This window comes from Hyperoodon ampullatus (genome assembly GCF_949752795.1).
Source record: "Hyperoodon ampullatus genome assembly, chromosome: 5".
Taxonomy (NCBI): domain Eukaryota; kingdom Metazoa; phylum Chordata; class Mammalia; order Artiodactyla; family Ziphiidae; genus Hyperoodon; species Hyperoodon ampullatus.
This window is the reverse complement of record NC_136918.1, coordinates 75,895,205-75,910,116: the sequence shown is the minus strand read 5'-3', so window position 1 is coordinate 75,910,116 and position 14,912 is coordinate 75,895,205. Positions and strand designations below refer to the sequence as shown.

General features: G+C 40.7%; 1 protein-coding gene across 1 annotated transcript in view; it reads left to right on the top strand.

Moving 5' to 3' along the window:
• Positions 1-551: 551 nt before the first annotated feature.
• Positions 552-14,912, top strand: part of ATP2C1 (ATPase secretory pathway Ca2+ transporting 1) — a gene marked incomplete at its 5' end in the record, with an annotated part of 118,711 nt that continues 104,350 nt past the window's right edge. The window contains one exon of the mRNA XM_079704183.1: positions 552-659. Within this exon, the coding sequence (XP_079560309.1) occupies positions 552-659 (108 nt within the window). The remainder of the gene's footprint in view (positions 660-14,912) is intronic.

Here is a 14,912-nt window from a genome sequence, read left to right as displayed (position 1 = left end):
TTCTCAAGGCTGAATGATTCAACACTTTAGAGCTGAGATGCCGCTGAGGGTTGTCTGTGTGTGCTCATGCTGATAAGAATTCTGGAAGGAAACAGGAAAAAAACACATGTCATGTCCTCTTTAAGAGCTAGAAAAGCTGTCAGAAGAATTAAGATTAAACCTCATGAGAGTCTGTGGGTGTGGAAAGTCACCAGCTACCTAATATTAACATAGCTTGCAACAGAATGCTGTTGCTAGAAATAGGACAGTCGCACCACTACCACTAAGCAATTTGCATTCGGCGGACCAGCCCCTGGATTCCTCCTGGCTCCTGCTGCCCTCTGGGCATTGCATTTCTGGATGCTTTTAGGACGGCATTGGGACGTGGCTGTCTGCTTTCACCAAGAGCTCTACCCAAAAGAGGAAGCAGCGCGGAGAAGGTCTGCTTTGTTTGCAGGAAAGTGGTCAAGCTACAAGCAAATCTCTAGGCATCTGAGGAATTGTGCAGCTTCTAGATTTCATGTGGTTTCTGACAGGGAGGGGCACATAAGGCTCTTCGTGCTTTCCTCACCATGGATAATCTGTTGCCTCAGTCAAGATTCTCTTATTTCAAAAAATACCCCCTCCATGCAATTAGAAAATATTTATCGATGCTGAGAAACCAAAGAGACGAAGAACAGGTACCATTTTGTTTACATTACCTTTAAGGTTAATGGGGGTTGGATTCTGGGTGTTGCCTTTATGTCATTTGGTGATTTATTTTCTGCTAGTTTACCTGTTTGTAGGCACAAGTCGGCACTTGCTTTCAGCTGTTCAGATTTGGCAAAGGAGCAAGCCGGCATGTGGGGGATTTATTTGAACTTGGAACATTTGGATCCTGAGATTAAGCTCAAGTTCAGTTAAAAAAAAAACAAACCAAAAAAAACCCCAAAACAACAACCTCTTGCTTTCCTTTCCTCTGAATAGCTGGACTAAACTATCAGAGTTAAATTGTGTGGATTCCTTGAAAATTTTCTCAGGCATCAAATACAAATTTGTGAACTATTAATATCTCGACAAAGAATAATAGCAGGCCCTAGAAATACACTTGTCTTTTTGTATATATTTATGGCAATGTTAATATCACCAGGATTTGCCAAACAAAAAAACATTGTGTAGACTGTAAGTATGATAGCCTTAAACAGATCACTAATGAGCTGTGAAGATCTTTCAGAAGTAATTAGTCACTTTTTTGGTGGAAGTTAGGGGATGGAGCACTGCTGATTTTAGTCTTTTTAGCCAATCAAAAGTTAGAATTTCTAGTGGTAGACTAGCAAGTGGGAGTTTAAATATTAAAAAACCTGCTAAAATGTTTGATCACTTCTTTTTAAAAACCATGCATTCATTTTATTGTTTTGAGATTTATATCATTCTATCCCTTACAATCTATGAAAAAAGCATTTCTAAAAACTGCTTTTCTGAATTGTACCAAATTGTAAGAAGAAGTAGCTGTATCTGATTCACTCAAATCTGGTGGTTCACTTAGGAAAAAGGATGGCAGTGGTAAGGGACAAATGTGTAGCCACATCGAAGACCCAAAGAGTCATAAATTGCGTGTGTATCATGCTTGTAACTAGAACTGCAAAACCGCACGGGAGACAGTAGCAGTGTCCTGTATTTGAACAAGATGCCCTACTTAATAAAACACTTCCAAGATGTGAAAGCAAAGGTCAGCAGACAGAAAATCCTCTAATGACAGGTTTCCCAAAAAGTTGATGCATAATTTGGAAAATGAGAATTATTATTACTGTTTGAGGGGAAACTGCTCTTACTCAGTGCTTTAATGATTTTACAAGTGATGGAAATTCAGACTGTGCTCACTAAGGGAGGGAGCTAAGCTGGTCCAGATTATCTCTTATTTAGGCGAGGTGTCGAGGTTACAAGGAGATCTCCTGGTTTCCAGGTCTCAGCGAGTGCTTGCTTTTGAGGTGGAAAGCCAGATACCCAGGTGCTTGTTCTAGATTGGCCACAGGCTCCTTCAGGCCTCATTATGGGGGGAGGGGAGGGAGGAACAGGGAGGGGGAAGAGGCTAAACTGATGGGGCTGGAACTGTGGAATGTGGATTAAGTGATTCCCCCTCCCCCTTCTCAGTATTATAAATTTTCAGAGATGTGGCTATATTGCTTGTACAGTTTATTTTGTTAAGCTTATTTTTTAAATGTTACAAAATTCATACCAAAGACTATTAGAGTTTAACAGGATCCTCTGACTTGGACTGAATGGGTGGTCCCCTCCCCAGTTGACAACCATTTGGGATGACCTGGAACAGCTATGAGCATTGTGCTGATATCTTAACTTGCTATATAAACTAATGGACAAAATAAGAAAAATAACATATTCAACTCCTTTCTGAAACCAGTTAACAGCTCTGCAGCATAACGTCTCACAGAATTAGAGAAATGAGGTCAGAGTCAATCATGGCTAACCTTGGGAAGCTTGTTGGAAAGTTAGAAAGGAGGTTAGTAATGCCTATAGTTTTAGGACCTGCACTGGCTGTCTCTAATCCTTACATTCCCATGGGATGGATCCTCATTACAAAGGTACAGGAAGGCAGACTTTGAGACTGTAAGAGGCCTTGCCCAAGGCCACCCAGCCAGAAAGTACTGAAGGCAAATTTGAATTCCCATCTGCCTGGCTTAAAACTGGACCCATTTTACCATGCTCGATCTCTTAACAATCTAGTGACAGCAACAGAGCTTATACTGCCCTGCTATGGCTTCATCAACTTAAATCTCTTCTTCCATGTGTCCCACAGATGAGGGATCAGAAAGTACAGGATGACTAATTAATAGACAAGAACTTGGGATGATCTGGTGCCTTGCTCTCTCTTGAATAGAAAACTTCTTTCTGAACAAGAAATAAGATCTAAGACCTGATCTGGCATGTCTTGCCTATTTAATGGTAAATCTGCTCAGAAGGAGGAGAGTGGTCTTGGGGGCCAGAGGGCACGTACAATAGCTATATATAAAGATATATTTTTGGAATTAGACCTTTGAACTAGTATAATGTCATCTTCCAACAAAATTAATACACATTTTTTTTTACTATCTTTCCATATTCTTGTTATCTGAAAATGCAATCATGTTACCATTGATGTCCTTGTATATAAATATGGATACCAATGTTGACCTAGATAGGACTGAATACTGCCCTAACAGAGCTCTGCTTTGTCATCTTGTTTTGTGAAATTCCTTTGATGATTAAGCAAGTTTTTTCGTATATATTGTGTGTGGAACATTTTTATAGGTGATGAAGATGTAAAAATGGATCAGGTGTAGTGTAACCCCTCTGTGATGCTTACAGTCTTAATTAGTAGAAAGAGCTGTACTCAAGTGTTTATAATATGAGGCAAAAACCATGCACTGCAGTCATAGTAGGTATTTCTGGCTCAAGACCTGCCCTGATAGTTTAAAATGAGGAGAATGGTCTTTGGGGGTCAGGGGTTATGTTTAGCAGCTATACTTTAATTAAGGATTAGAACCAGATTTTGTTTTGGAGGCTGTTCTAAAGTTTCCCTTCAATGGCTTAAGAAGAGTTTTCCAGTTCAAACAGGATCACTGAAGTTTTATTTCTTGCTTTGTTTCTTAGTGAATGCTAACCTCAGTGCTGGGTTGTTAAATACGTATTTGGATTTAATTTGAACCTTAGAAACTTAGTTCTTCATTTTGGCTCTTATACCTGCTCTGAATAACAATATAAAAGTTAAGGAGTTCTCTTACACACGCCCAAAAATTTATGTTGAGATTTGGAATACTGCATAGGGTGTTGGGTTGCTGATGCAGGCTTTCCTCTCTAGGTAAAAGGATAGAAATTTTACTACAGCTTGGTTTAAGAAATGTTGAGTTTTTAGCTCCTTAAAGTAAGTGTATTGGTTATATCTTGAGAGTATACCGAAGTTATCCATTTTTAAAAGCCTCTAAAAAAAGTCATGAAATGCTCAAATGACATCTCAGGGGAAAACTAAAGGCATTTGCCCCATGTGCTTGGGTAGAGAAAAAGCTTTATTTCTTTAGAAGCAGAAGGAAAATGATGATCCTTGTATAATTTAAGATAGAGGGCAGAGATTCTACCCCATTTCTGTGGAGGAATTTGCATGATTATATATAGGTAACATTGACAGTTAAATTGCTGTGGTAACACGAAGCTGAACCTTAATATTTGTGACTATTAAATATGATACAAAAGTTGAACTATTTTATCATGGTAAATGCAACAGTCTCCTCTATCTGAAGGGAGAAATTAAAAAAAAAAAAAGCTATTTGTTCACCAAAAAAAGTCTCCAACAGTTTTCTTCATGCCTGAGTCTGTTCGGGATGCTGTAACAAAATATCATAGACTGGGTGGCTTATAAACAACAGAAATTTATTTCTCACAGTTCTGGAGGCTGAAAACCCAAGATCAAGGTGCCGGCAGACTTGATGCCTGGTGAGACCCACTTCCCGGTTTCAGGTGCTGACTTCTAGGCTGTGTCCTCACGTGGCAGAAGGGGAGGAGGGAGCTCTCCGGCTTCTCATTTACAAGGTCACTAATGCCATTCATGAGGGCTCTGTCCTCATGACCTGTCACCTACCAAAGGCCCCTCTCCTAATACCATCACACTGGGGGTTAGGATTTCAACATAAGAACTTGGGGGACACAAACATTCAGTCTGCAGCACTCCATAGCCTGTAAATGCCCAAGGATTGTAACTGGTGGCTTTCATGAAGATGAATGGCTTTCTGGTCACAGCACCCACTCTTCATACTCATACCCTCTCCCAAAACCTCTTCTCTATCTGAGAAAATGCACCACCATCCATCCTGTTACTCAGGCAGAGAACTCGAGTCGTCTTTGGCACTTTCTGCTGCCTCGGTCAATATCTAATTTATCAGCAAATCCTTTCAATTTTATCCCCAAATGTGCCTCCAATCATTCAGTCTACTTCTCCCTCTTGCCACCCTAGCCCAATAGGCCATCTCCCTTCTTGTCCGAAGTACTGTGATAGCCTTCTCGTTGGTCTCCCTCCAGCCACTGCTGTCCTGTCTAATGAATTCTTCACACTGCAGCTAGCGGTGGTGGTGGTGGGGGTCTTCTAGAGACAAACCTGACCATGAAGCTCCCCAGACCCAAGCTTCTGATCTTTCACTGGCTTCTACTTGTTTTTAGGATGAAGACAGAGTTCCCCATCACAGGGCGCTGTGCACACCTGCCTGGCCTCCCTCTGTTCTCTGCACTCCAAGTACAGTACCCTTCTCCTCTCCCTGCTTCCCTGCCGCATCCTGGTCAGGGCCTTTGTCCCACTGGCCCCTCACTATCCTCCCCTCGTTAATACCTACTCTTCCTTCTGATCTTAATTCAGTATGAGGTCCCTGAGGGCAGCCTTTTCTGACTTTCCCACCTTGGTCCTCTCTCTCAGTGGTACTTTGGAGGCACCTTATGCCTCTCTGTTGCTGTACTTATCCCAGTAGCAATTGTGCACCTATTTGTGGGACTATTTGATTCCCAGAATGTCCTGGAGGGTAAGCAAAGTACCTATTGGATGGAAGGCACTGAGAACAAGTTTGTGGAGTTAGCTCTCAGGGGCCGGGTGCTGTAGGTGGCAGAGGCAAGGGGACTAGGGGGTAATGAATGCTATTCTGAGACAGAGGTGTTTGAAGGAATCCTGAATGTTAGGCTCTGTGACGAAGAAATTTAAGGGGTGATTTTTTTGTGTATGCATTTGTTTTTTGTGTGTTTCACGAGACACACAGGGCTAATTTGTAGAGAAAATGGAGGTGCATTTGGGAGGTTCCAGAGGAAATAACCATAACTAATGGGCTGAACTGCAGGGGGAGGTTGTGATACAATAATAAGGATGGACTTTCTAAAAAGGAGAGGTAAAGAGATGGGCCACCTTTTGCAGAGGGCGGGGTATGTGACCCTCCTCAGGGGATGTTGTAGTGACAGTTTCTGCATCTTGAAAGAGAAGACTGGATGACTCACAAGACCCCTTTCAGCCCCAAGATTCTTGTGCAGTGAGCAGTAGAAAGATGGACGATTCAGACACCTTAGGAAAAAGAGTGGGCACAGATGCAGCAGCTAGAGTTCACTTGTTTTATTCAGTTAGTGGTAAGTACTCCACAATCTGAGCATGTTGCTCTAGAATCTAAGGCCAAAGAAGACAGAATCTTTGGAGATTCTGGTAGCATGTATTCCTCCATCAAGGAAGGGAAATATAGCTACATCCAGAAAACACCTCAGGTGAAAAGCTTATGCACCAATGACTAGCTTTTCTGCACCTGATCCACCACTGAACTACTTGTACCCATAGTTTTATAGGTTTTATAACCCTCTCCAGTATAAAGGTAAATAACTAAGTATACTTATGCAGTCATTGATGAACAGGTACACGGAGAAATTTCAGGTTATTTAAGTGGCATCTTAATCACTTTTTTTCCTTAATATAAAAAAACTCTTTTACTTTCTTTTTTCCTGCATTTAGTGCTGACAACTAGTTGCTTATTACGGTCCCCTTTGAAGGTATTCCCCCCTTCTTTTTTTTTTTTTTTTTTTTTTTTTTTTTTGCGGTACGCGGGCCTCTCACTGTTGTGGTCTCTCCCGTTGCGGAGCACAGGCTCCGGATGCGCAGGCTCAGCGGCCATGGCTCACGGGCCCAGCCGCTCCGCGGCATATGGGATCCTCCCAGACCGGGGCACGAACCCGTATCCCCTGCATCGGCAGGCGGACTCTCAACCACTGCGCCACCAGGGAGGCCCATTCCCCCCTTCTTGTCCATATTGTCACAGCTGTGAACTGTTAGACACGCCTGGGAGACACCTGGACCCTGAGTTAACTTCTGAGCTACTTCTAATCTTGTTATCTGCTTCTAAACTTTCCTAATCTACTGTGCTCAGATGTCTTTGAAACACAGGATGAACTGGATGAACACCAAAACCTTTGTCTTTGAAATAATTAACTACATTAACTCAAATGTAAAACCCTTTTTTGTGAACCACGGTGTAGCTTTTTATGCAGATTTCTAAATTTGCTATCCTATCCTATTTCTTACACAGTTTGTCTGTAACATTTTATTTGCTAACTTTTGTTCAGAATGGAAGATGACATATTTTCTCACCTTGTACAAATAGTTCCACGTCTTAACAGAAAAAGGAATGAACTTCCCACATATGTTGTGCTGCTCATAATTTGCTGTGAAGAGAGGAGGAAAGATGCTGGAATTATCTCTTTCCTATTCATCCTAAAGGCAGCATATTAGTAAGGTTATTTCAAGTAATACAACTTGGATTATACATTCAAGAATAAGGAATTTAAAATTTTTACTAAATGTCTTGTATGTGCCAGGCACTTGGCAATGTCCTTTATATACATTGTCATTTAATCTTCATAATAACCTTACAAAATTGGTGGTATTATCTCCACTTCATGGATGAGAAAACTGAGGTTTCAAGATGTAAGGTAACTTGGTACATAGCTTATACGTGATGGCAGTAAGATCTTAGCTCCTGGTTTGCCTGTCTGACTCTACAGCCTGATTCATTGCCTCATACTGAGATACCTCCCATAGGTAGGGTCCCTTTCTCTCCTTCTTTCCCTTGCCTCCTCCCTTCTTTTCCTCCCTTTTTCCTTGGTGTGTTCTCTCATTAATTAAGGATAAAGGGGTTTTAAAAATAAAACCACCATAACTACTGTGCAGGAAAGACACCTTAAATCCTTTTAGGTGGAGATCCACGTTTTTGAAAGGTCTGAAGGTTATTCAATTCGGGGAAACTTCTTTTAAGAAAAAGAATACAAAATTATAAATATTAAATTGGATACAACGTGAAGCCTTAGAATGAAATCACAACAAATTACAAATTTGGGTGACAAATACAATAAATATCACAAAATCAAAAAAAAATAAGCATTTTTACTAATTCACGGTTGCATCCTAAGGTGTCTTGTTCCTACATTTTTGGACTTCAGAGTCTTTAATCACCACTTTATGTGAAAATGACTTTCTAATATTTTCTAAGGCGATAATTGAAAGATAATTCAGATACTCCTAGCATAGTTAATTTATACTTGGTTTTTATTAGAGTCTAGAAAATTTCTAGAGACTAGCTTCTGGCTGTTTCTCCTTTACCAGCCATACACTTCAGGTGCTGGACACCACTGGACACATTTATATAAAGATTTCAGGCCTTGTGATTTAGTACAGTAGGTATTGGGAATATTCCTGGATGTCCTTTCTCTACCAGGACAGCTAGCATTGACCTAACCATACACAGACATGACTACAAATCACCTTTATATATCACTAAATACAAATAAAATCTAAATATATCCCCATCTCAACTTCCTTTAAGCCAGATCCAGAATTTTGCTCTTGGCTGTTCCAGTGCTACATGATAAGAGAAGTGTGAAGTGGGAAAATTCAGCAAAATGAGTACTCTATAATCAACTGCAGTTAAAATATCTTTTGCAAATTTTACCAAACCATGAGACCATTGCTAGGGTCTCTTTTAGGACCTTAAAAGGGGCATCTGCAAGTGAGGGGCCCTGAAACATAATTTTCCTTGGTTTCCAAGAAAATCCAGCTCTGGAAGAATGGTATAACAAACAAACAAAAAACAAACAAAAAAGTGTTTTGCTACAATATGCAAGAGTCCATGCCATAGGGCGGATTCCAAAGTAATGAATGAGATCCTGTTCTGAGCAGCTTGAGCTCCCAAACCCACTGAATGAAGCAGAGGATATTCTTTCAGTGTATTTTGTTCTATAGTAAATAGTACCATGCAGATGAAGATGTTCTGGTACTGCTAAAACTCAAAGGTCCCCCACCCGCGTTCCCATTTATATTTACAAAAGACATTATTTGTAATGGGATTATTTGCAAATACAATAGATCTCAAAACTCCTATATTGGTCTAATTAATATTAAATACACCATTTACTATCCTTCCAAGCAGGCCATTTAATACACAGAGAGAAAGAGCATGTTAATGCTGTTAAAATCTACACAGTAGAAAAATTATAGCAGCACTAAAGACTAAGATTTCATTGAGATGTAATCAAGCTTTTGTAAACTCATCTGTTATTAGCAATTATAACATAGTTACTATAACTTGTCTCTGGATAAAATCACCTTTATGTTGGATTTCTTTACTGAATTATTCTCACTGGTAATGTATTTGAATACCCAGACTTCTTGTGTACATTTTCCTTTTAGTGGAAACTCTTGATTCATCTTACTCCTCTTCCTTTGTTCTATGAGTAACTGTCCTTATAATTGTGTCCTGTACCATTTACCCTACTATAATATTTACCACTAAACTGGACTATGGCCTATATGTACAACTCAAAATAAGTAAAGCATATTATAGAAATATTTTGGTCTTACATAATGAGTGCATAATCAAATTGTTTAAAGTGATTGATTAGTGTAAAATCCTATTTCACTAATGTTGAAATACTACCCTCTGCACGACATATAATTTTTTTTTTTTTTTTTTTTTTGGTGGTACGCGGGCCTCTCACTGTCGTGGCCTCTCCCGTTACGGAGCACAGGCTCTGGATGCGCAGGCTCAGCGGCCATGGCTCACGGGCCCAGCCTCTCCGCGGCATGTGGGATCTTCCCGGACTGGGGCACGAACCCGTGTCCCCTGCATCGGCAGGTGGACTCTCAACCACTGCGCCACCAGGGAAGCCCCCGACATATAATTTTTGTACAACGCACTTAAAAACTTTTTTTATACCCTCTGAAATGTTACACAGCTTGTTGTTTTGTTTTTGAGGGATGAAACTGCTTCTCTGAGGAATACACTGTTTCAAGAGAATGGCTGTTTTTATTTATGAAGCTTTTCCCCCCTTCTTTCATCTAACTGGTGCTGCTAAAGCCTGATACACCTGGTCAAAGAAGCATTGTTCCAAAGGTCCTGAGCTGATATAGGAAAACAAAGGCTGACTTCATAGCTGGGAACATAACCATAGCTCCACTGCCACTGCACTGCACTTCTGTTCTCTTCTTTTCCAGCATGGCTATGCGGATGTGATGCTCAGAGCCACTTAAGAGGGGAGAAGTATGATCTCTTTAAGGTCTTAATGCCCTTTCCCTGGGTCTTTTAAAATAACTGGTCTTAAGCCAACAGGTGATTACTCAAAGTTCAAAGCCCTTTATGATTTAAAAATGCTGGAGGAGGTTTAAAATTCTGATATACGCTCTCAATCATTCTTCAGAATTGAGGACAATTAGCACAATCAAAATATTTTTACATGAAAGTTTTATGTTTCTTGTAAATCAGCGCTTAAACTTTAGCACCTGAAGTACGAAACTACAGAATGCAGGGCCCTACCCACAGAGTTGCTAATTCAGTAGGTCTGAGGTGGAGCCCCAAATCTGCATTTCTAAAAAAGTACTAAGGTGGCAGGGATCATAGTTTGAGAACTACTGATGTAGATCACTTGATGACGTATATTTTCAAAATCAAAACTGATAGGGTTTGCTGTACCTTCTCAAGAACAGCGCATGTGCCCTTTAGAAGATGGAAGGTCGTTGCTAAAGCCAGGGGGATAGTGATGATGACTTACAGCTTCACAGGTCCTTATTTTTTTTTGTTTGTTTGTTTTGTGGTACGCGGGCCTCTCACTGTTGTGGCCTCTCCCGTTGCGGAGCACAGGCTCCGGATGCACAGGCCCAGCGGCCATGTCTCACGGGCCTAGCCGCTCCGCAGCATGTGGGATCTTCCCGGACTGGGGCACGAACCCGTGTCCCCTGCATTGGCAGGTGGACTCTCAACCACTGCGCCACCAGGGAAGCCCCCACAGGTCCTTATTGACCATTTCCTGCCCACAGCTGCCCCAGCCCTAGTAGCATGACACAATGCTTAGTAATGCAAGAAATCATTAGTGTCTTTGCTATAAGAGTATAACTGAAAATGTTCTTATCTTTTTAGCTCTTTTGTAGCTGTTTACTGATTAAACTGATGCAGCAATTGACAATTTTAATTGTTGATTTAAATTATGGAATATAAAAAAGGTATAATAGTTGTTATGTCCTCCCTACTATCTAAAGCCATTATGAGGTCTTAACATTAAGACCTTAGTCGTCTTGTCTAAGAATTAAGAGTAGATGCCGTGGTCCCTAAGGAAATAACTCAAGACTGTGTTGGGAATTACAGTGTTTTTGACTTTGTCAGACATTGATATGCATGCTATCAAAATCCAAAGCACAGGGGCTTCCCTGGTGGCGCAGTGGTTGAGAGTCCGCCTGCCGATGCAGGGGATACGGGTTCGTGCCCCGGTCTGGGAAGATCCCACATGCCGCGGAGCGGCTGGGCCCGTGAGCCATGGCCGCTGAGCCTGCGCGTCCGGAGCCTGTGCTCTGCAACGGGAGTGGCCACAACAGTGAGAGGCCCGCGTACTGCAAAAAAAAAAAAAAAAAAAAAAAAAAAAAAAATCCAAAGCACAAGCTCAGCTGAAATTTCCTACTTGCATAGAAGCAGCCACCTCAACATCATTATCTTTTAATTTCAAATGGTTACCTGAGTTCAAAATCCAAGTCTGAAATTTCATCTGTTCTGGGCAGTGTTCAATATTTAACACTTCTTGCAATGATTAGTACTTATTCCCGTTCAGATCAAGTTGTCCTAGCTAACCCCTTTGGAGATGTGAGTTCATTTTTAAACCTTTGAAAATCCCTTAATTTTTCTTTGCTTTAAAGGAAAGTAGCAGCTCATGTTTTAGTTTGATCATAGAAAGCAAGAAGCAAAGTAAAGTTGGGATTATGTTTATTCATTCAACAACAGATTTTTTTTGTGATGACCATTTTCCAGATTACACATTTATTCAATAGGTCTTATATATATACTATAGACAAAATATTTTGGGACCAGAGATGAATTATGCCAATTTGGAAACTGGAGAGAATAGCTTTTAAATGGGTTCATTTTTTTTTTTTTTTTTGGTACGCGGGCCTCCCACCGTTGTGGCCTCTCCCGTTGCGGAGCACAGGCTCCGGATGCGCAGGCTCAGCGGCCATGGCTCACGGGCCCAGCTGCTCCGCGGCATGCGGGATCCTTCCGAACCGGGGCACGAACCCGCGTCCCCTGCATCGGCAGGTGGACTCTCAACCACTGCGCCACCAGGGAAGCCCTAAATGGGTTCATTTTTATCTCAAATCTTGGGGTACATGTAATATGGAATATTCTATTTTCCATGGAAATAATGAAGTGCAGAGTTGGCTCTTGGACATGAACTCACACTCACTTTTCCTCCTTCCCTTTCTAACCCTCACTCACCTGCACACCTGACCTACCCTCACCTCCAACCCAGGAGATTGGTAGTACTATATACCAAAGATCCCAAATATCACTGCATGCTCAGAACCCTTGAATGGGGAAACTGAGTGATACTTGGAATAAACTTCTTTAAAAATAAAAAGAATATACTTTAAATTTCTAGGTTTCTTCTGCTCATTTTTGAGCCCATTTGATTTTTATTCTTGCTTCCAGTTTTTACTCTTCTAGTACTGCTAAGACATGGAACCAAGAAGATGTATAGCAATTCTGGCAGGTGGTTGTTATGACACTCATTTCATAGGACACTTCTTGCAGTAAGACTGTATTTCCCCAGACTTGACCCATAGCAGGTCCCTTATCTTATAAGAAGAAAAATACTTCTGTTGTTCTGTTGGAGTAGGTTGACTTACAAAATGAAGAACTGTCTTTATATGCTTTTAGAATATTCCACTTAAAATATGACAACATTTTTTAGAATATTCCACTTAAAATATGACTTTTTTTTTTCCTAGCAGCTATGTAAAATTCCTTAATTATTAACCTTTGATACTTAAAACAATGTTAAAAGAGTCTTTAAGACATTGAGGATCGGGCTTCCCTGGTGGCGCAGTGGTTGAGCGTCCACCTGCCGATGCAGGGGATACGGGTTCATGCCCCAGTCCGGGAAGATCCCACATGCCGCGGAGCGGCTAGGCCCGTGAGCCATGGCCGCTGAGCCTGTGCGTCCAGAGCCTGTGCTCCACAACGGGAGAGGCCACAACAGTGAGAGGCCCACGTACCACAAAAAAAAAAAAAAGACATTGAGGATTTAAAATAACCTTTTCTAAGTTAATTTTTAAATCCTAAAGGCCACATATATCTTTATCATCCAGGTTTCTAAAAATGCCAGCTATCAAATTTGATATTAAAACAGGATGCCTCACAACCTTTGTGTAATAAGGCACAGTATAAATAAAATTAGAACATCACGTCTGTCCTTCCTCAATCTTCCCTATTTGTAATATTTCCCTAAGCAGAGATGCCTGACAAATTTACCCTCTATTGCTCACGTGGCCACTTTTTGCATCAGATCTCTTTAATTTTGCAGGTTAAATATTCAGAACAAAATGGGAGTAAAGATTTTTAGAGCACTGATTTCTAAAGAACTGAGAGGAAACTTGAACATAATACATTTCGTTGCCATCAATCTCATTCTACCTCATAACAGTCCATACTTTTGCTTATTTCTCCGTATGATAATCTTAAACTTTTATAGTGCTTATAATTCACAACCTGTCTTCATTTTACCAGATCCTCACAACGATCTTTTGAGGGAGAAAGGGTAGTTGTTATGCCCAGATCTATATATATTCTCATAATATATATGTATGTATATATGTGAATGTGTGTACACACATATATGTTTGTATGTGTATGTAATGCAGTGTACCTGTATTTTAATCCTCTTTCCCCGAGATGAGGAAGTGGAGATTGCTACACCAAAGTTTCATGGTGGGTCAGCTGGTCAGAGAAGGAAATGCTGGGAGAAGGAAGATTTCTGAAGCTTGTGGCCCAAGCATTCCTCACTGCTCTGGCTTGAATATTGTTAATAAATGCTGCCTTTCCTATACATAGGAAGTCAAAGTTGGTGCTACTTATATTGGCTAGCTTGGTGGAGGAGCTAGCTTGGTACAGGCATAGAACAGAAGACCACTCTGCAGAGATATGTTGATGAAGCTTAAGGATCAGCTAAGTGGTTGAAAGCTATCCTTTAGGGGTTTTTGCTGCTCCAGTGCCTTGGAATTTGTGAGGTGATGCATGAAGTAAGTAACAAGTCTTCTGAACAAAGCTGGTGTTATCCAGTTTCTTTTTTGGCTTGGCAATAGGAATAATGGCTTTCACAATTTAGGCAACCAAAGAGTAAAATTCCAGTGTAAGTTACTTTAGATATAAGCAATGGAGTGATAAATCTTGGGGGGATGGGTAATTAGGAATTCAGTGTCAGTGCAGGAGTATTGCAGTTCACAACAGATAATTCTAAAAAGTTGCCGAAGATAAAATGTTTGAGCTCATTAAAGCAATCCAATAGAAAATTACCCTCTATTTTGTAAGATCATATGTTAATAACAAATAACGTCTATGTCTATACGTTTCCTACTTTAGAGGCTTTCTTGTGTTTTTAATGTGATGCTGTGGTGGTGTCAAGGTCCAGTAAGTATAGTAATAATCATTACAAACTGATTACAGCACTGGGCAAGAGATAGCACATTCACTGTTGTACCAATCATAGCCTTATGTGTATCACCACTAAGTGGACAAAAATCATTAAGCATGCAAGCCAAAGGTGGTCATATACATAGTAATTCCGAGACTCGAAATGTTTCATCTTCATTTTTATGGTTTCACTTCTGAAATTTAAAAGTGACCTTGCCGAATAAAATCTCAATGTTTCTTCAATCAAGAAACCTGCCCAGGATTTTTGATCCTAGACTAGTTCCACTTAACCTGGGCCAAACAGAACAGGTAACCCGGTCCGTTTGTTATCCTGTCCCCTGAGTTCTTTGCAGGATGCGCTGGAACTCAGCAGGTGTAGACCTGCCCTCTAGAGGATCTGGGTGCGCGACGACTTAGGTTCAACGTCTGCTGTGTCTGGCTTGACAA